Source organism: Panulirus ornatus, chromosome 43, assembly GCF_036320965.1.
Source record: "Panulirus ornatus isolate Po-2019 chromosome 43, ASM3632096v1, whole genome shotgun sequence".
Lineage (NCBI taxonomy): Eukaryota > Metazoa > Arthropoda > Malacostraca > Decapoda > Palinuridae > Panulirus > Panulirus ornatus.
In genome coordinates this window covers 12,615,182-12,637,178 of record NC_092266.1, presented here as the reverse complement: position 1 = coordinate 12,637,178, position 21,997 = coordinate 12,615,182, and the positions used below count along the sequence as shown (strand labels likewise).

The 21,997-nt window shown below is 40.2% G+C and overlaps 1 protein-coding gene across 1 annotated transcript in view; it reads left to right on the top strand.

Annotated features, from left to right (window-relative positions):
- Positions 1-21,060, top strand: part of LOC139762323 (coiled-coil domain-containing protein 174) — a 33,453-nt gene extending 12,393 nt beyond the window's left edge. Inside the window, exons 5-9 of the mRNA XM_071686971.1 lie at positions 1,237-1,367; positions 6,531-6,633; positions 18,166-18,298; positions 18,553-18,765; positions 19,484-21,060. Of these exons, the coding sequence (XP_071543072.1) occupies positions 1,237-1,367; positions 6,531-6,633; positions 18,166-18,298; positions 18,553-18,765; positions 19,484-20,097 (1,194 nt within the window). The 3' untranslated portion in view covers positions 20,098-21,060. The remainder of the gene's footprint in view (positions 1-1,236; positions 1,368-6,530; positions 6,634-18,165; positions 18,299-18,552; positions 18,766-19,483) is intronic.
- The last annotated feature ends 937 nt before the right edge of the window (positions 21,061-21,997 follow it).

Below are 21,997 nucleotides of genomic sequence, written 5' to 3'. Positions count from 1 at the left end.
TATCTGGAGGACTTCGGGGTCTTCTTTCTGTACAGGCAGACTGGCTTTGTGGAAGATGTTATAAATATATGGTTTGGGAGAAAAGCTACTAGAAGCATTGAGAAGCTTTTATTGATAGAGTAAGGCTTTTGTGCAAGGAGTTAGAGATGAGGAAGAGTGCTTCCAGGTGAAGATGGCTCTGCAGCAGGGATGTGTGATGTTGCCATGTCTGTCCATTCTATGTATGGATGGGGTGCGTAGGAAGGTAAATACAAGGGTTTTGGAGAGAGTTGCTGGTATGCTGTCTGTTAGGGGTAAGGTGGTCTGGGAGGTGAGTCAGTTATTGTTTATTGATGATATGGCATTGGTGATAGATTCAAGTGAGAAACTACAAAAGCTGGTGCCTGAGTTTGGGAGAGTGTGTGAAAGGAGAAAGTTAAGAGTAGATATGTGTAAAAGCAAGAATATTAGGTTTAGCACTGGAGAGAAACAGCTTAGCTGGAGTGAGTTTAAATGGAGAAAACTTAAATGAAGTGAAGTGTTTAGATATGTGGGAGTGGATAAAGCAGCAAGTGGAACTGTAGGAGCTTAAGTTCAGTCATAAGATGGATGAGGGGTTGAAAGTCTTGGTACCAGTGAGGAATGTGTGGAAAGAGGTGGTGATATGCTGTGAATGTTCTAAAACAGGGCATATGAAGCAGGGGGGGAAATGATAGAAAGGTCATCAGGGCCTGGTTGTTGAAAAGTAAAGGTTTTGAAGTATGAGAAGTATTTCTCTGCAGGCTTTCTTGAATATTTCCATCCTTTCCTTTCCCACTTTTCTTTTCCAAAAATATTTTTTAAGTCCCAACAATAACAGGCTTGAGGTATGGTCTCCAGTAACTAATGGACAGTGGGTTTGATAAACAGGTTGGCTCCACCTCACCATTGTCCCATGGTTTCAAATACCAAAAAATGGTTAACTTTTTTGTTATTGGGTCTCATTGGATGAGGATCAGCTGGACACATAGATATTGTATAGATGAAAGAAGGTTAATGCTGATGGATACACCCTGTCTGGGAGGGAATAGCATTTAAAGCCTTAATAAGCAGTTGCCTCTCAGTAGTAAAATGGCTTTTCACTCTTCAAAACATACATTTTATTAAAGAAATATTAGGGTTAACAAGAGTTAGGGTTGTAAGTCAGCAAGTTTGAATATAGATTTGTGGCTTGCTTTAGGGTTATTTTGTAATGCAATTTTCTATATTTTCTTGCAGAAAAAAATTGTTAATGAGGTTTTGGAGAAAAAGAAGTTAAGAACAGTGGAGAAGAACAGAAGTAAGAACCAGAGTGAACATGAGGAATCAAACCCTGATGATTATGAAGCTTCAAAAGAGGAGGAAGAATGGTATGTAGTATAGCAAAATGACAAAACAGATGCATGATATTTTGTTGTGGAAATTAGAAAATAAGTTCTGATAGGATTTTGAAGACTAGAATATAGTGGTCTGTAAAGATATATCAGATAATGAGAAGGGAATGTTTTTTTCATATTTATAATGTATGAAATAAAGGAATAATCTTTTCTGTAAATGGAAAGAAATAGAAGTGGCATTAGAATGTATGAAGAATGAGTGAATCAGAGCAATTTGGTGTACAGGGTGTGATGTGTTATCCATGGGCTGAACCAGGACATATGAAACATGGAAAGGTTTGTAGGGCCTGGATATGGTTAGGAGTCAGACTTAAATGTAGTATCATTCCCTTGGGTATGTATGTGGTGGTAGGCACTCTGGTAACAGATCTGGTTACAGCAGAATGCTTGCTGCTTACTCAAAGGAAGATGTGGCATTAAGTACCCACTCTTATCATCAATGATTTCTCATCTATGTGAAATATATACAACAGGGTTATTTAAAGGTCTTTGTTGAATACAAGGTTTTGCATATGGAGCCTGAAAGATGAAAAAGGATAAGGAATATGTAAATGAAAGAGAATTGTTGGCATTTGGAAGATCTGGGGTTACTTGATCATGTGCCAAGGGTTTCATTTGATTTAATCCCTGAACGTTGGTTTTTGCATATGGAGCTAAGAATAAAAAAAGGATAAGGAATAAGAAATTTTAAGAGGATTGTAGGCTCTTGGAAGTTCTGGAGATCTTTGATCTTGTGCCAGCATTCTGTCCTAGCCCTTAATGGAATTTAAAAGGAAAATACATGGGGCTCTGTGGGGTCCACCTACCAGAGAATCCATTTATGCTAAGTGCTGTGTAGAATCTATTAAGTCGTTCTTGAATGATAGAGAATGGCTTTGTTATACAGTTTTATGGCTTCTGTATTAGGCATTAAGAATGACTGCGAGGAATGTACCAAGGCTGGATTTGGAAAATGGGCATCAAAGTTTTAAGAAAGTATATAGTCATAACATTGAAAAGATTGCTTGATTTGGATAAATTTGGTCTCTTTTTTTAAGATTGTTTAATGTGGATTATAGGAATGATAAAGAAGGGATAATGTGTTCCAAGTATTATGCATGTTTATGCTCACAATTATGATGATAATTATAAGACTTGTGTGAGGAAGTACCAGGAGAGACTGAGTGCAGAATGGAAATAGGTGAGAGCAAAGGACGTAAGGGGAGTGGGGGAGGAATGGGATGTATTTAGGGAAGCAGTGATGGCTTGCACAAGAGATGATTGTGGCATGAGAAGCATAGGAGGTGGGCAGATTAGAAAGGGTAGTGAGTGGTGGGGTGAAGAAGTAAGATTATTAGTGAAAGAGAAGAGAGAGGCATTTGGATGAGTTTTGCTGGGAAATAGTGCAAATGACTAAGAGATGTATAAAAGAAAGAGGCAGGAGGTCAAGAGAAAGGTGCAAGAGGTGAAAAAGAGGGCAAATGAGAGTTAGGGTGAGAGAGTTTCATTGAATTTTAGGGAGAATCAAAAGATGGTTTGGAAGGAGGTAAATAAAGTGCGTAAGACAAGGGAGCAAATGGGAACTTCAGTGAAGGGCGCAAATGGGGAGGTGATAACAAGTAGTGTTGATGTGAGAAGGAGATGGAGTGAGTATTTTGAAGGTTTGTTGAATGTGTTTGATGATAGAGTGGCAGATGTGGGGTGTCTTGGTCAAGGTGGTGTGGAAAGTGAGAGGGTTAGGGAAAATGATTTGGTAAATAGAGAAGAGGTAGTAAAAGCTTTACGGAAGATGAAAGCCGGCAAAGCAGCAGGTTTGGATGGTATTGCAGTGGAATTTATTAAAAAAGGGGGTGACTGTATTGTTGACTGGTTGGTAAGGTTATTTAATGTATGTATGATTCATGGTGAGGTGCCTGAGGATTGGCGGAATGCTTGCATAGTGCCATTGTACAAAGGCAAAGGGGATAAGAGTGAGTGCTCAAATTACAGAGGTATAAGTTTGTTGAGTATTCCTGGTAAATTATATGGGAGGGTATTGATTGAGAGGGTGAAGGCATGTACAGAGCATCAGATTGGGGAAGAGCAGTGTGGTTTCAGAAGTGGTAGAGGATGTGTGGATCAGGTGTTTGCTTTGAAGAATGTATGCGAGAAATACTTAGAAAAACAAATGGATTTGTATGTAGCATTTATGGATCTGGAGAAGGCATATGATAGAGTTGATAGAGATGCTCTGTGGAAGGTTTTAAGAATATATGATGTGGGAGGCAAGTTGTTAGAAGCAGTGAAAAGTTTTTATTGAGGATGTAAGGCATGTGTACGTGTAGGAAGAGAGGAAAGTGATTGGTTCTCAGTGAATGTAGGTTTGCGGCAGGGGTGTGTGATGTCTCCATGGTTGTTTAATTTGTTTATGGATGGGGTTGTTAGGGAGGTGAATGCAAGAGTTTTAGAAAGAGGGGCAAGTATGCAGTCTGTTGTGGATGAGAGAGTTTGGGAAGTGAGTCAGTTGTTGTTCGCTGATGATACAGCGCTGGTGGCTGATTCATGTGAGAAACTGCAGAAGCTGGTGACTGAGTTTGGTAAAGTGTGTGAAAGAAGAAAGTTAAGAGTAAATGTGAATAAGAGCAAGGTTATTAGGTACAGTAGGGTTGAGAGTCAAGTCAATTGGGAGGTAAGTTTGAATGGAGAAAAACTGGAGGAAATAAAGTGTTTTAGATATCTGGGAGTGGATCTGGCAGCGGATGGAACCATGGAAGCGGAAGTGGATCATAGGGTGGGGGAGGGGGCGAAAATCCTGGGAGCCTTGAAGAATATGTGGAAGTCGAGAACATTATCTCAGAAAGCAAAAATGGGTATGTTTGAAGGAATAGTGGTTCCAACAATGTTGTATGGTTGCGAGGCATGGGCTATGGATAGAGTTGTGCGCAGGAGGGTGGATGTGCTGGAAATGAGATGTTTGAGGACAATGTGTGGTGTGAGGTGGTTTGATCGAGTAAGTAACGTAAGGGTAAGAGAGATGTGTGGAAATAAAAAGAGCGTTGTTGAGAGAGCAGAAGAGGGTGTTTTGAAATGGTTTGGGCACATGGAGAGAATGAGTGAGGAAAGATTGACCAAGAGGATATATGTGTCGGAGGTGGAGGGAACGAGGAGAAGTTGGAGACCAAATTGGAGGTGGAAAGATGGAGTGAAAAAGATTTTGTGTGATCGGGGCCTGAACATGCAGGAGGGTGAAAGGAGGGCAAGGAATAGAGTGAATTGGAACGATGTGGTATACCGGGGTTGACGTGCTGTCAGTGTATTGAATCAGGGCATGTGAAGCGTCTGGGGTAAACCATCGAAAGCTGTGTAGGTATGTATATTTGCGTGTGTGGACGTATGTAAATACATGTGTATATATATATATATATATATATATATATATATATATATATATATATATATATATATACATTATATGTATATATATATATATATATATATATATATATATATATATATATATATATATATATATATATATACATTGAAATGTATAGGTATGTATATGTGCGTTTGTGTATACACGTGTATGTGGGTGGGTTGGGCCATTCTTTCATCTGTTTCCTTGTGCTACCTCGCTAACGCGGGAGACAGTGACAAGGTATGATAAATAAATATAAGAACGAGGAGAACGTGGAGGGAACGAGGAGAAGTTGGAGACCAAATTGGAGGTGGAAAGATGGAGTGAAAAAGATTTTGTGTGATCGGGGCCTGAACATGCAGGAGGGTGAAAGGAGGGCAAGGAATAGAGTGAATTGGAGCGATGTGGTATATCGGGGCTGGCGTGCTGTCAGTGGATTGAATCAAGGCATGTGAAGCGTCTGGGGTAAACCATGGAAAGCTGTGTAGGTATGTATATTTGCATGTGTGGACGTATGCATATACATGTGTATGGGGGGGGGTTGGGCCATTTCTTTCGTCTGTTTCCTTGCGCTACCTCGCAAACGCGGGAGACAGCGACAAAGTATAAAAAAAAAAAAAAAAAAAAACACATTTATCACTGCTCTTCATTCCTCTTTCTCTTCCAATTTTAGCTTGATAAACTAGGCTACATTTTGCTATCATATGAATTCATCTTGCAAACCAGTATTGGAAAATTATTAGCAAAAATAGCCAGTATCAAGACAGCACATTTGAGTAACAAGCTCTGGATGTAAGAATGTCCTGGGAGGCTTGGTTTGATGCTCATTGGCTGAAACTCATGAGACCATTAATGTGATGCTTATTGATTTCTGCCTCTGATAGGTTTTGTGTTGCCCTGCTCCCATTTTCTGCAATTTCAAGTTGAGTGCATAATGAGTCACCTGCTATAAAGCAATTGAAGTTCCATAACAGTAGTGATGGCCAGCCATATAAGTGCATTGTCAACAGATAGAGGAAGGCCAGAAGATTGTGTTATCATAAGAAATAGATTTTTAGGCCTATAGCAAACGTCACTGTCATGGTGAATGCCTCATATCATCGCTTGTGTCACTTTCTTAAATAAAGGAAAAAGTGTTGATTTTTGTATGTCAGCCTCATATTTGAGGGAGTTACAATTGGAACAGGTGCCAGAGATATAGATAGATAGATAGGTAGATAGATAGTATTTGATATTTTGAAGGAAACTTACAAAGTTGAGGGGAATGTGCCATGTTAACAACTTATAAAAAAAAGTTTATTTGTTTGGTAAATGCCATAGTAGGAGATGCAGGAGACCTGTATTGTTCAGACTTGTATGCATAGTTGTGTAGATGTATACTGTCTAATCTAGGTTAGAACCTTTGGGTAGGAATTTTTAGGTAGAAACATTAGGTGGAAGTAGTAGGTAGGAACATAAGGTAGAAGTAGTCAGAAGGAACATTAGGTAGGAACCTCTGCAGACACCATGCTAGAGTTGGCCTCTGCCACTGGCCTGATAAGGGTGAGGCAGTAAAGGACAAGAAGCTGCAGTAGAGTGCATTACCTATGGAGATTCTTTTGCCATGGCTACCTTCTTGAGGGAGTTCCAGTTGGAAACAGTTGTCAGAGATAGATAGAGGTATTTGTATAAACTGCATTATACCTGGTGATAGGTAAAGATGAGAGTAATGCTTGTTATTGGTCTCCTTTTCACTATAGATAACCGTTTGTGTTTCCCAGGGTGGAATACACGGATGCGTTTGGCAGAACTCGAGAATGTATGAAGAAAGATTTGCCAGCGATGTTAGAACAAGACCGGGAACTTGCCAAGGACATAAATCAAGTCAGTTACATATATTGGATGATTTTCTTTTCCATATTCTTTTGAGATGTTACAGAATTAGATTCATGATATTAAGCATAGCAAATTGGAATATATTATTTTAGATATTCCAAGAAATTCTGATAACTTTCTTTTTATTTCATATGTATTGTGGTTAACAGGAAAATTTATTGAGGCTATCTTTCCATGAAGGGAAATGATACTTATGATGAATTGATATCTGCATTATATATATGTATTTTTGACTTTTTTTTTTAAGGAGTTGCATTTTCATTCTATTTAAGCTTTTTTGATGAATGACTTTATGTATGTTGATGTATGTAATTTTGATTTATGTAGATACTTAGTTCATTAGAGATTCCCTCTTCGCCATCCAAGTTCCTCATGATATTTACCAACTTTTTTCTTAACCATTTACCCCTTTTGTAGCCTCAGACGTTGTTACTTCCCACACATTTGCCCAACTCACACTACAGATTGTCCATGGGCATTTCCTTTCTCATACATCCACCCTACTCCTTTCCAAGACTTTTCTACGCAGTATTCCCTGGACTACTGTTCACACAAAACTACCCATGTTTGTCTTTACACAAAATTTTTCATCCAAGTGCTTTTTTATGCTCTTTGGATTTTAACCCCCCCTTATCCTCTTTATGATTCACTTTGTCATCCTTAATTTCTTCAGCTGCTGTATCCATTCCCAGGTACCTAAAGCACTCCAGTCCCTCCAGGTCCTCCTCTTTTAAACTCAACTTCAGACCATCCTATCTTTCTCCTATGCTGAGCCTCATTACCTTACTCTTATTTTCATTTGGTTTCAGCATTTTTCTCTTACACTCTTCCAGGCTCTGTCAATCACCTTTGAAGTTCATATTTGTAGTCTGCCACTAGAGCTGTCATCCACAAACCACACCTGATGTATAACCCTTGCACCCTTATCTGTAGCAAATTGCAGTTATGCTCTTTGCCCCAAGCTCCTCACATTTGCTTCCAAAGTCAAACTGTTAGTACACAAATTAAACAGCCATGGTGGAATCAACATCCTCTTTGCAGTCCCACCTTCATCAGGAATCCCTGACCCTCCTTCTGACTCTTATTTGTGCCATTTTTTCTTGGTAAGGACCCCTCTCTACATGTAGTAACTATAAATATCCCACATATCCAAAGCCTCTTTCATCAAGCATCTCTTATCATTCTTCTCATACGCTTTCTCCAGATATGTAAGAGCCATATGCAGATGGCTTCCTTTCTCCAATAATGTCTCACTTACATTCTTCAGGTCAGATGCCCACCTAGTCCACAAACCTTCTACCTCTCTTGAAACTACAATACTTATCCTCAGCTGGCTGTTCTGTGCATGTCACTCCCTTTTCAGACACCATCTCTATTACATTTTACTAGGTATATTCAGTAGACTTCTATTCTATTACTGTTCTATGTTTTTTTTTATATGGGAAGGTATTGATTGAGAGGGTGAAGGCATGTACAGAGCATCAGATTGGGGAAGAGCAGTGTGGTTTCAGAAGTGGTAGAGGATGTGTGGATCAGGTGTTTGCTTTGAAGAATGTATGTGAGAAATACTTAGAAAAGCAAATGGATTTGTATGTAGCATTTATGGATCTGGAGAAGGCATATGATAGAGTTGATAGAGATGCTCTGTGGAAGGTATTAAGAATATATGATGTGGGAGGCAAGTTGTTAGAAGCAGTGAAAAGTTTTTATCGAGGAGGTAAGGCATGTGTACGTGTAGGAAGAGAGGAAAGTGATTGGTTCTCAGTGAATGTAGGTTTGCGGCAGGGGTGTGTGATGTCTCCATGGTTGTTTAATTTGTTTATGGATGGGGTTGTTAGGGAGGTGAATGCAAGAGTTTTGGAAAGAGGGGCAAGTATGAAGTCTGTTGTGGATGAGAGAGCTTGGGAAGTGAGTCAGTTGTTGTTCGCTGATGATACAGCGCTGGTGGCTGATTCATGTGAGAAACTGCAGAAGCTGGTGACTGAGTTTGGTAAAGTGTGTGAAAGAAGAAAGTAAAGAGTAAATGTGAATAAGAGCAAGGTTATTAGGTACAGTAGGGTTGAGGGTCAATTCAATTGGGAGGTGAGTTTGAATGGAGAAAAACTGGAGGAAGTGAAGTGTTTTAGATATCTGGGAGTGGATCTGGCAGCGGATGGAACCATGGAAGCGGAAGTGGATCATAGGGTGGGGGAGGGGGTGAAAATTCTGGGAGCCTTGAAGAATGTGTGGAAGTCGAGAACATTATCTCGGAAAGCAAAAATGGGTATGTTTGAAGGAATAGTGGTTCCAACAATGTTGTATGGTTGCGAGGTGTGGACTATGGATAGAGTTGTGCACAGGAGGATCGATGTGCTGGAAATGAGATGTTTGAGGACAATGTGTGGTGTGAGGTGGTTTGATCGAGTAAGTAACGTAAGGGTAAGAGAGATGTGTGGAAATAAAAAGAGCGTGGTTGAGAGAGCAGAAGAGGGTGTTTTGAAATGGTTTGGTCACATGGAGAGAATGAGTGAGGAAAGATTGACCAAGAGGATATATGTGTCGGAGGTGGAGGGAACGAGGAGAAGAGGGAGACCAAATTGGAGGTGGAAAGATGGAGTGAAAAAGATTTTGTGTGATCGGGGCCTGAACATGCAGGAGGGTGAAAGGAGGGCAAAGAATAGAGTGAATTGGAGCGATGTGGTATACCGGGGTTGACGTGCTGTCAGTGGATTGAACCAAGGCATGTGTATGGGGGTGGGTTGGGCCATTTCTTTCGTCTGTTTCCTTGCACTACCTCGCAAACGCGGGAGACAGCGACAAAGCGAAAAAAAAAAATGTTTTTTGACTTTCTGTCCAATTTATGTAAAGCAAAATGTAGATATGACTTGAGTTTCAAGTGTGTATCCTTAGCTTATCCTCTCTAGTCTCAGTAAATTCCTTAGGTTCAGAGCTCTTCTATCTTCATAGTGATATCTCTAATAAGATTTCCAGGAAATTGTCATTATTATTACATTATTTTGTACATATGATGATATATAGGTAGTTGGTATGTAGACAGTAATCAGTGGTAGGTAGTGGTTAATTTTCCAAAGGAAGGAACGGAGTGGGGGACCAGGTGAGGATGTTCCCTCGGAGCCTCAGTCCTCTGTTCTTGGCGCTACCTCGCTAATGCGGGAGGTGGCGAATGGTGTGAAGGAGGAAAAAAGTGTGTATATATAAATATATATATATATATATATATATATATATATATATATATATATATATTTTTTTTTTTTTTTTTTTATACTTTGCCGCTGTCTCCCGCGTTTGCGAGGTAGCGCAAGGAAACAGACGAAAGAAATGGCCCAACCCCCCCCCATACACATGTATATACATACGTCCACACATGCAAATATACATACCTACACAGCTTTCCATGGTTTACCCCAGACGCTTCACATGTCTTGATTCAATCCACTGACAGCACGTCAGCCCCGGTATACCACATCGCTCCAATTCACTCTATTCCTTGCCCTCCTTTCACCCTCCTGCATGTTCAGGCCCCGATCACACAAAATCTTTTTCAGTCCATCTTTCCACCTCCAATTTGGTCTCCCTCTTCTCCTTGTTCCCTCCACCTCCGACACATATATCCTCTTGGTCAATCTTTCCTCACTCATCCTCTCCATGTGCCCAAACCACTTCAAAACACCCTCTTCTGCTCTCTCAACCACGCTCTTTTTATTTCCACACATCTCTCTTACCCTTACGTTACTCACTCGATCAAACCACCTCACACCACACATTGTCCTCAAACATCTCATCCATCCTCCTGCGCACAACTCTATCCATAGCCCACGCCTCGCAACCATACAACATTGTTGGAACCACTATTCCTTCAAACATACCCATTTTTGCTTTCCGAGATAATGTTCTCGACTTCCACACATTCTTCAAGGCCCCCAGAATTTTCACCCCCTCCCCCACCCTATGATCCACTTCCGCTTCCATGGTTCCATCCGCTGCCAGATCCACTCCCAGATATCTAAAACACTTCACTTCCTCCAGTTTTTCTCCATTCAAACTCACCTCCCAATTGACTTGACCCTCAACTCTACTGTACCTAATAACCTTGCTCTTATTCACATTTACTCTTAACTTTCTTCTTCCACACACTTTACCAAACTCAGTCACCAGCTTCTGCAGTTTCTCACATGAATCAGCCACCAGCGCTGTGTCATCAGCGAACAACAACTGACTCACTTCCCAAGCTCTCTCATCCCCAACAGACTTCATACTTGTCCCTCTTTCCAAAACTCTTGCATTTACCTCCCTAACAACCCCATCCATAAACAAATTAAACAACCATGGAGACATCACACACCCCTGCCGCAAACCTACATTCACTGAGAACCAATCACTTTCCTCCCTTCCTACACGTACACATGCCTTACATCCTCGATAAAAACTTTTCACTGCTTCTAACAACTTTCCTCCCACACCATATATTCTTAATACCTTCCACAGAGCATCTCTATCAACTCTATCATATGCCTTCTCCAGATCCATAAATGCTACATACAAATCCATTTGCTTTTCTAAGTATTTCTCACATACGTTCTTCAAAGCAAACACCTGATCCACACATCCTCTACCACTTCTGAAACCACACTGCTCTTCCCCAATCTGATGCTCTGTACATGCCTTCACCCTCTCAATCAATACCCTCCCATATAATTTACCAGGAATACTCAACAAACTTATACCTCTGTAATTTGAGCACTCACTCTTATCCCCTTTGCCTTTGTACAATGGCACTATGCACGCATTCCGCCAATCCTCAGGCACCTCACCATGAGTCATACATACATTAAATAACCTTACCAACCAGTCAACAATACAGTCACCCCCTTTTTTAATAAATTCCACTGCAATACCATCCAAACCTGCTGCCTTGCCGGCTTTCATCTTCCGCAAAGCTTTCACTACCTCTTCTCTGTTTACCAAATCATTTTCCCTAACCCTCTCACTTTGCACACCACCTCGACCAAAACACCCTATATCTGCCACTCTATCATCAAACACATTCAACAAACCTTCGAAATACTCACTCCATCTCCTTCTCACATCACCATTACTTGTTATCACCTCCCCATTTGCGCCCTTCACTGAAGTTCCCATTTGCTCCCTTGTCTTACGCACTTTATTTACCTCCTTCCAGAACATCTTTTTATTCTCCCTAAAATTTAATGATACTCTCTCACCCCAACTCTCATTTGCCCTTTTTTTCACCTCTTGCACCTTTCTCTTGACCTCCTGTCTCTTTCTTTTATACACCTCCCACTCAATTGCATTTTTTCCCTGCAAAAATTGTCCAAATGCCTCTCTCTTCTCTTTCACTAATACTCTTACTTCTTCATCCCACCACTCACTACCCTTTCTAATCAACCCACCTCCCACTCTTCTCATGCCACAAGCATCTTTTGCGCAATCCATCACTGATTCCCTAAATACATCCCATTCCTCCCCCACTCCCCTTACTTCCATTGTTCTCACCTTTTTCCATTCTGTACTCAGTCTCTCCTGGTACTTCCTCACACAGGTCTCCTTCTCAAGCTCACTTACTCTCACCACCCTCTTCACCCCAACATTCACTCTTCTTTTCTGAAAACCCATACAAATCTTCACCTTAGCCTCCACAAGATAATGATCAGACATCCCTCCAGTTGCACCTCTCAGCACATTAACATCCAAAAGTCTCTCTTTCGCACGCCTGTCAATTAACACGTAATCCAATAACGCTCTCTGGCCATCTCTCCTACTTACATAAGTATACTTATGTATATCTCGCTTTTTAAACCAGGTATTCCCAATCATCAGTCCTTTTTCAGCACATAAATCTACAAGCTCTTCACCATTTCCATTTACAACACTGAACACCCCATGTATACCAATTATTCCCTCAATTGCCACATTACTCACCTTTGCATTCAAATCACCCATCACTATAACCCGGTCTCGTGCATCAAAACCACTAACACACTCATTCAGCTGCTCCCAAAACATTTGCCTCTCTTGATCTTTCTTCTCATGCCCAGGTGCATAAGCACCAATAATCACCCACCTCTCTCCATCAACTTTCAGTTTTACCCATATTAATCGAGAATTTACTTTCTTACACTCTATCACATACTCCCACAACTCCTGTTTCAGGAGTATTGCTACTCCTTCCCTTGCTCTTGTCCTCTCACTAACCCCTGACTTTATATATATATATATATATATATATATATATATATATATATATATATATATATATATATATATAGGTATGTATCCCTGGGGATAGGGGAGAAAGAATACTTCCCACGTATTCCCTGCGTGTCGTAGAAGGCGACTAAAAGGGGAGGGAGCGGGGGCTGGAAATCCTCCCCTCTCATTATTTTTTTTTAATTTTCCAAAAGAAGGAATAGAGAAGGGGGCCAGGTGAGGATATTCCCTTAAAGGCCCAGTTCTCTGTTCTTAACGCTACCTCGCTAACGCGGGAAATGGCGAATAGTTTGAAAGAAAAGAAAAGATATATATATATATATATATATATATATATATATATATATATATATATATATATAATTTTTTTTTTTTTTTTTTGCTTTGTTGCTGTCTCCCGCGTTTGCGAGGTAGCGCAAGGAAACAGACGAAAGAAATGGCCCCACCCACCCCCATACACATGTATATACATACACGTCCACACGCAAATATACATACCTACACAGCTTTCCATGGTTTACCCCAGATGCTTCACATGCCCTGATTCAATCCACTGACAGCACGTCAACCTTGGTATACCACATCGATCCAGTTCACTCTATTCCTTGCCCTCCTTTCACCCTCCTGCATGTTCAGGCCCTGATCACACAAAATCTTTTTCACTCCATCTTTCCACCTCCAATTTGGTCTCCCACTTCTCCTCGTTCCCTCCACCTCCGACACATATATCCTCTTGGTCAATCTTTCCTCACTCATTCTCTCCATGTGACCAAACCATTTCAAAACACCCTCTTCTGCTCTCTCAACCACGCTCTTTTTATTTCCACACATCTCTCTTACCCTTACGTTACTTACTCGATCAAACCACCTCACACCACACATTGTCCTCAAACATCTCATTTCCAGCACATCCACCCTCCTGCGCACAACTCTATCCATAGCCCACGCCTCGCAACCATACAACAATGTTGGAACCACTATTCCTTCAAACATACCCATTTTTGCTTTCCGAGATAATGTTCTCGACTTCCACACATTCTTCAAGGCTCCCAGGATTTTCGCCCCCTCCCCCACCCTATGATCCACTTCCGCTTCCATGGTTCCATCCGCTGCCAGATCCACTCCCAGATATCTAAAACACTTTACTTCCTCCAGTTTTTCTCCATTCAAACTTACCTCCCAATTGACTTGACCCTCAACCCTACTGTACCTAATAATATATATATATGTATATATGTATATATATATATATATATATATATATATATATATATATATATATATATATATGTATATACATATATATATATATATATGTGTGTGTGTGTGTGTGGCGAGGTGGCGATGGGAATGAATAAAGGCAGACAGTGTGAACTGTGTGCATGGGTATATATTTATGTGTCTGTGTGTGTATATATATGTGTACATTGCGATGTATAGGTATGTATATTTGCGTGTGTGGACGTGTATGTATATACATTGTGTATGGGGGTGGGTTGGGCCATTTCTTTCGTCTGTTTCCTTGCGCTACCTCGGAAACGCGGGAGACAGCGACAAAGCAAAATGAAATAAATAATAATATATATATATGTAGGGGATAGGGGAGAAAGAATACTTCCCACGTATTCCCTGTGTGTCGTAGAAGGCGACTAAAAGGGAAGGGAGCGGGGGGCTGGAAATCTTCCCCTTTCATTTTTTTTTTTCCAAAGGAAGGAACAGAGAAGGGGGCCGGGTGAGGATATTCCCTCAGAGGCCTAGTCCTCTGTTCTTAATGCTACCTCGCTGAGGCAGGAAATGGCGAATAGTATGAAAGAAAAGAAAAAGAAACCTAATATGATATAAAGAGAGATGGTGATGGCTGCATAGTGAGCTAGCACCTATGTGGTTGCCAAGTTGCATTACTTTGACCTAGTTAGCTGGCTTTTCTTTCTGCTTCACCCACATGTGCACTGCTGGCATTCTGTCAACAAAAATACAGTCACTCCATGTCACGCATACCACTTGACAACAGTTAATCACAAAACTCTATTCATAATTATATATTTTTTATTATAATTGATTGCTGTTCCCTGCACCAGCGAGGTGGCCCCAGGAAACAGACAAAGAACAACCAATCCACTCATTTTATATTTTATTTATTTTGCTTTGTCGCTGTCTCCTGCGTTAGTGAGGTAGCGCAAGGAAACAGACGAAAGAATGGCCCAACCCACCCACATACACACGTATATACATACACATCCACACACACAAATATACATACCTATATATCTCAATGTATACTTATATATACACACACAGACATATACATATATACACATGCACATAATTCATACTGTTTGACTTTATTCATTCCCATCGCGACCCTGCCACACATGAAAATAACCACCCCCTCCCCCCAAATGTAAGCGAGGTAGTGCTAGGAAAAGACAACAAAGGCCACTTTCGTTCACATTCAGTCTCTAGCTGTCATTTAATAATGCACCGAAACCACAGCTCCCTTTCCACATCCAGGCCCCACAGAACTTTCCATGGTTTACCCCAGACGCTTCACATGCCCTGGTTCAATCCATTGACAGCACGTTGACCCCGGTATACCACATCGTTCCAATTCATTCAATTCCTTGCACGCCTTTCACCCTCCTGCGTGTTCAGGCCCCAGTCACTCAAAATCTTTTTCACTCCATCTTTCCACCTCCAATTTGGTCTCCCACTTCTCCTCGTTCCCTCCACCTCTGACACATATATCCTCTTTGTCAATCTTTCCTCACTCATTCTCTCCATGTGACCAAACCATTTCAAAACACCCTCTTCTGCTCTCACAACCACACTCTTTTTATTTCCACACATCTCTCTTACCCTTACATTACTTACTCGATCAAACCACCTCACACCACATATTGTCCTCAAACATCTCATTTCCAGCACATCCACCCTCCTCCGCACAACTCTGTCTATAGCCCACGCCTCGCAACCATATAACATTGTTGGAACCACCATTCCTTCAAACATACCCATTTTTGTTTTCCAAGATAATGTTCTCGACTTCTACACATTCTTCAACGCTCCCAGAACTTTCGCCCCCTCCCCCACCCTATGATTCACTTCTGCTTCCATAGTTCCATCCACTGCCAAATCCACTCACAGATATCTAAAACACTTCACTTCCTCCAGTTTTTCTCCATTCAAACTTACCTCCCAGTTGACTTGTCTCCCAACCCTACTGTACCTAATAACCTTGCTCTTATTCACATTTACTCTCAGCTTTCTTCTTTCTCACGCTTTACCAAACTCAGTCACCAGCTTCTGCAGTTTCTCGCATGAATCAGCCTCCAGCGCTGTATCATCAGCAAAGCTCTCTCATCCACAACAGACTGCATACTTGCCCCTCTTTCCAAAACTCTTGCATTCACCTCCCTAACAGCCTCATCCATAAACAAATTAAACAACCATAGAGACATCACACACCCCTGCCGCAAACCTTCATTCACTGAGAACCAATCACTTTCCTCTCTTCCTACACGTACACATGCATTACATCCTCGATAAAAACTTTTCACTGACTCTAACAACTTGCCTCCCACACCATATGTTCTTAATACCTTCCTCAGAGCATCTCTATCAACTCTATCATATGCCTTCTCCAGATCCATAAATGCTCCATACAAATCCATTTGCTTTTCTAATTATTTCTCAGATACATTCTTCAAAGCAAACACCTGATCCACACATCCTCTACCACTTCTGAAACCACACTGCTCTTCCCCAATCTGATGCTCTGTACATGCCTTCACCCTCTCAATCAATACTCTCCCATATAATTTCCCAGGAATACTCAACAAACTTATACCTCTGTAATTTGAGCACTCATTTGTATCCCCTTTGCCTTTGTACAATGGCACTATGCAAGCATTCCGCCAATCCTCAGGCACCTCACCATGAGTCATACATACATTAAATAACCGTACCAACCAGTCAGCAATACAGTCACCCCCTTTTTTAATAAATTCCACTGCAATACCATCCAAACCCGCTGCCTTACCGGCTTTCATCTTTCGCAAAGCTTTTACTACCTCTTCTCTGTTTACCAAATCATTTCCCCTAACCCTCTCACTTTGCACACCACCTTGACCAAAACACCCTATATCTGCCACTTTGTCATCAAACACATTCAACAAACCTTCAAAATACTCACTCCATCTCCTTCTCACATCACCACTACTTGTTATCACCTCCCCACTTGCCCCCTTCACTGAGGTTCCCATTTGTTCCCTTGTCTTACGCACTTTATTTACCTCCTTCCAAAACATCTTATTCTCCCTAAAATTTGATGATACTCTCTCACCCTAACTCTCATTTGCCCTCTTTTTCACCTCTTGCACCCTTCTCTTGACCTCCTGCCTCTTTCTTTTATACATCTCCCACTCATTTGCATTATTTCCAAGCAAAAATCGTCCAAATGCCTCTCTCTTCTCTTTCACTAATAATCTTACTTCTTCATCCCACCACTCACTACCCTTTCTAATCTGCCCATCTCCTACGCTTCTCATGCCACGAGCATCTTTTGCGCAAGCCATCACTGCTTCCCTAAATACATCCCATTCCTCCCCCACTCCCCTTACGTCCTTTGTTCTCACCTTTTTCCATCCTGTAGTCAGTCTCCACTCATATACACATATATATATACAAAGATGCATGTACTTATACATATACATATCAATGTATACACATATGCACAGACATGTACATATATACACATGTACATATTCATATTTGCTTGCCTTCATCCATTTCTTGCACCACTCTGCCCCACAGGAAACAGCATCGCTAGATTTTCCTGCAATGAGTGCTATGCGCTAGCCCTGCCTTTTTGGTAAAATGATCGGAGAAGTTGATAGAAGCAGTAGGGAGGAACATTACCTGGGAGAATTAAGTAGAAGTAGTAGATTGGAACATTAGGTAGACATATTAGGTAGAAGTTGATGGTAAGAACATTAGGCAGGAGCCTCAGAAAATAGTGTGATAGAATTACCCTCTGCCAGTGGCCTCTTCAGGGTGAGGCACTAAAGGTCAAGAAGCAGCACTGGAGTTCAACATTTATGGAGACTCTTTTGTCATGGCCACCCCCTTTAGGGATTTCCCAGGGAGAAGAGGCATCAGAGATATAGATAGATAAATAGATAGATAATTAATGAACATAGATCTAGATAATCAATAAACATAGATCTTTTAGACTGCTGACATTATAAATTATTTAATGCAAAAGTATTGTGCTAAATATCTTTGAAACAGGATGACACATCTGTTGGTCCAGATCTTTTATCAGAAGACATGCGTCGAGAAATACAACGACAAAAGTGGGAGCGAGAGGAAGAGCTTAATACCCTGAAGAAGGACTTGCATTATCAGGATGTTTTGTTTGATGGTAACCTTGTGCATTTTTTTTATTGTTTAAATATTGTTTTAATGAGAAATTGTGTATATATGTAGCTTATGGTGATGTAGAATAATTCATTGTCATTTTTTTTCCATTGTTTAAATACTGTATTAAGATATTATATATATATATATATATATATATATATATATATATATATATATATATATATATATATATATATAGCTTTTGGTGATATAGAATAATTCATTGTTGAGTGTTCAACCTTTCAATCCCAACAGAGGCTCGAGCCCATGGTGCTGGCTATATGAGATTCTCAAGGGATGAAAAGAAGAGAAAGGAACAAATGGACTTATTGAATGACTTGCGTGCTGAAACAAAGCAAGCAGAAACAGCAAAGGCTTCTGCTGCATCAAAGAAGCAAAAAATGTTGCAGCTTCGCCTTGAAAAAGTTCGGCAAAGGAAAAGACTGAAAATGGGATTGCCCATGAGAGGTGTGTTTGTATTTTGATCATATGTAATTATTACTCATAGGGAGCTGTGGTTTCGGGCATTATTGCATGACAGCTAGAGACTGAGTGTGAATGAATGGGGCCTTGCTGTCTTTTCCTAGCGCTACCTCGCACACATGAGGGGGGAGGGGGATGGTATTCCATGTGTGGCGAGGTGGCGATGGGAATGAATAAAAGCAGACAGTGTGAATTGTGTGCATGGGTATATATATATGTGTCTGTGTGTGTATATATATATATGTGTACATTGAGATGTATAGGTATGTATATTGGCGTGTGTGGATGTGTATGTATATACATGTGTATGGGGGTGGGTTGGGCCATTTCTTTCGTCTGTTTCCTTGCGCTACCTCGCAAACGCGGGAGACAGCGACAAAGCAAAATAAATAAAATAAATAAAATAGTTATATAATGTTGTTCTTTTGACTAGATTTCATGCAGATATTCTTGATTTGATGTTTGAAATGTCTAATATAAAGCTGACTAGAAGGAAACAGGATTTGTATTGAGATCAGTTAATTTTGACCTTCATGTGCATTGCATATTACATTGGGAAGAGTTACAGTACATTATGGTATTATTATTGTTTATCATATGCATAAAACTGGATTCTTTTGAGGCTAGGTTTTACTGCACAGTGAATCTTTTGAGACTCACTTATAATGCACAGCTTTAATACTTTTTTCATTATTTTAAACAGATGATGATAGACTTAAGACTCCACCTGCTTCAGATGATGAAGAGGGTAATGATGATCCAATTGGGTCACCAGCTCCACCAGAAATTTTGGAAAAATCTTGTGACTCAGGGTTAAAAGAAATGAATATAAAAGCAAATAAGTCCAGTGTAAGAGAATGGGACATTGGAAAGGAAGGAGTAACTTCAGTTCTGTCACAAGAGGAATGGGTGGACCGACAAAGAAAGCAGAGGAATAGTGAGTTTGCACCACCATCCGTGTATGACTCTAACAAGAAATGTAAATATAGCAAGTGTGAAACTGATGAAGGGTCTTCATCTTCAAATATACACCAGAAATATTTTTCATCATCATCATGTAATGTACACTCTGATAGGTTGTACAATCAAACAGGTGCATCTCAGTGTTCAGGTCATTATAAACACTCTACAAATGACAGTAGTGGAGACTGTCTCAGAGAAGGAAGAGACCCAAAATTTGCACCACCATCTACTTTTGAGTATTATGGGCCTTCGTCTGTAAAGGGTAGAAACCATCATACTAAAATCCACTATACAGCCATGGAAGAATCAATTAATAAGGGGCTTGCTCACTTCAGAAAGTTGAGCAATGAGTGATATCACATATAAGAATATATTCATGCAAAATTATATTTTTTTCCCTTTGTGAACAACTGATGTCTGTTTTCTATTCTTAACGAAGGAAAACATTTTTAGGAGAGCCAGAGTCTGTCCAACATATAAGAAACCAATACCAATACACATATATCCACTCCAAGATTAAACATCCTAAACTTCTAAAAATTATAAACTTCCAAAATCTTAAGTCCAGCACTCAAAATTACAACCAACTTAGTTATGAGATGACAGTTGACTGTTTTGTTTGCCATGCACTGCTAAAGCATGCACCTTTTTCTTGCTGTTTGAACATGGTTGTAATGCTTCATGCATTATTTACCAATTTTTATGATATTTTCAAAAATTTTGTCCTCAATAGAAGCCAAAAAGTGTAATACTACTACCTGGTGAAGTGTTATGATGAATTGTATTGTAGAAACTGGGAAGCAACTGAAATTAGGAGACTGCATTTATCTATCTATCTGTCTCTGTCTTGGAAACCTGTTCCCAACTGGATCTCCCTGAAGGGGTGGCCACGGCAATAATCTCTCCATAACTGGTGAACTCCAGTGCTGCATCTTAACAGGCCACTGTCAAGTGCATTGTTTGCAGAGGCTCCTCCCTTATGTTCATACCGACTGCTTCCTAATTCTCCTTCCTAATCTTTCTACCTAATGTTTATACCTAATGCTCCTTTCTAAATGTTCCTACCAACTACTGCTATCTATTATTCCTTCCATTTTGCCAAAAGCAGGGCTTGTGCATAGTGCTTACTGCAGGAAAATCTGGAGTTATGAAGAATGAGCTGTGCGAGTTGTGTTGTCAGGGTTAAGTATGACAAGGGGAGATTGTATTTTTGTGGACATATTTCTTGATTGATAGTATTTTATATTTTTTTCCCCTATCTCTCTGTATTGTTCTGATTGTTTTACACCTGCTCTGGCAATAAATTTTCATCAGAAATTATCTTTGAATATTTGTCCAAATGGTCTTTGGTTTTAGACCTACTTCATCATGAAATACCGTGGCTTGGGCCATGATCATACCACCATACAAAGGAAGGAACCTCCCCACTCCTATGAAGTTTTATTTGCTTAAACAACAGTATGTCTAGACCAGCAGTCTTAGGTTGCACTTTTTTGCCAAAATAAGATTTTAGTAGGTGATCCTTTTGTTGTGTGAGGTTGCATATGGCTGCATACTCATCACTAAACAATTTCCTATGGGTTTCAGGTTGTCCTCTGGTTGCTCTATCCCTTCATCTCTCAAAGAACTGTCAACTGTCCATTTCTTTGATTTCTTTTAAAAACCTTTCATGTTGTGATCAAGTCATCCCTCAATCTTCTCTCCTTCAAGTTGGGTAAGTTAAAAGGCACCAAATTTTCCCAGTAGCTTAACTCTGGTACTTTTTATTTTGCCAACTTCTGGACCATCTTTACAAGCTGTTTGTACTTATTTAGGAGCAGTGAACAAACCTGAAAAATTCTAGTTTTGGCCTTACGTATGATATTATTAGTTTGTTAATATATCCTTATCTAAAATTCTTATCTAAATACTAGATGCTTATCTGTTTTTTGCCAGTGGACAGTTTGTCTTAACTATTTTCTTAATATGTCACTCTGGCAACAGGTTAGGGTTAGGGATAGTGTCTACTCAAGTCTTTTTCCACCAGCACATTCCTGAAACTTATTTCCTGCTAGGTAATAATCATGAGACCAGGGCTTATGAGAGATGGATAAGAGGAGGGTGGTGTGCAGGGGATACATCGTACCTGGGTCCGTGAATTTTCTTGCATCTCAGAAAATGCAGAAAATCAATAGTGCTCCATTCCACTCCTCTCTCATCTTCCATACCCTTTTTGGCCTTATAATTCATGACAAAACCATAGTGAATAAAAACA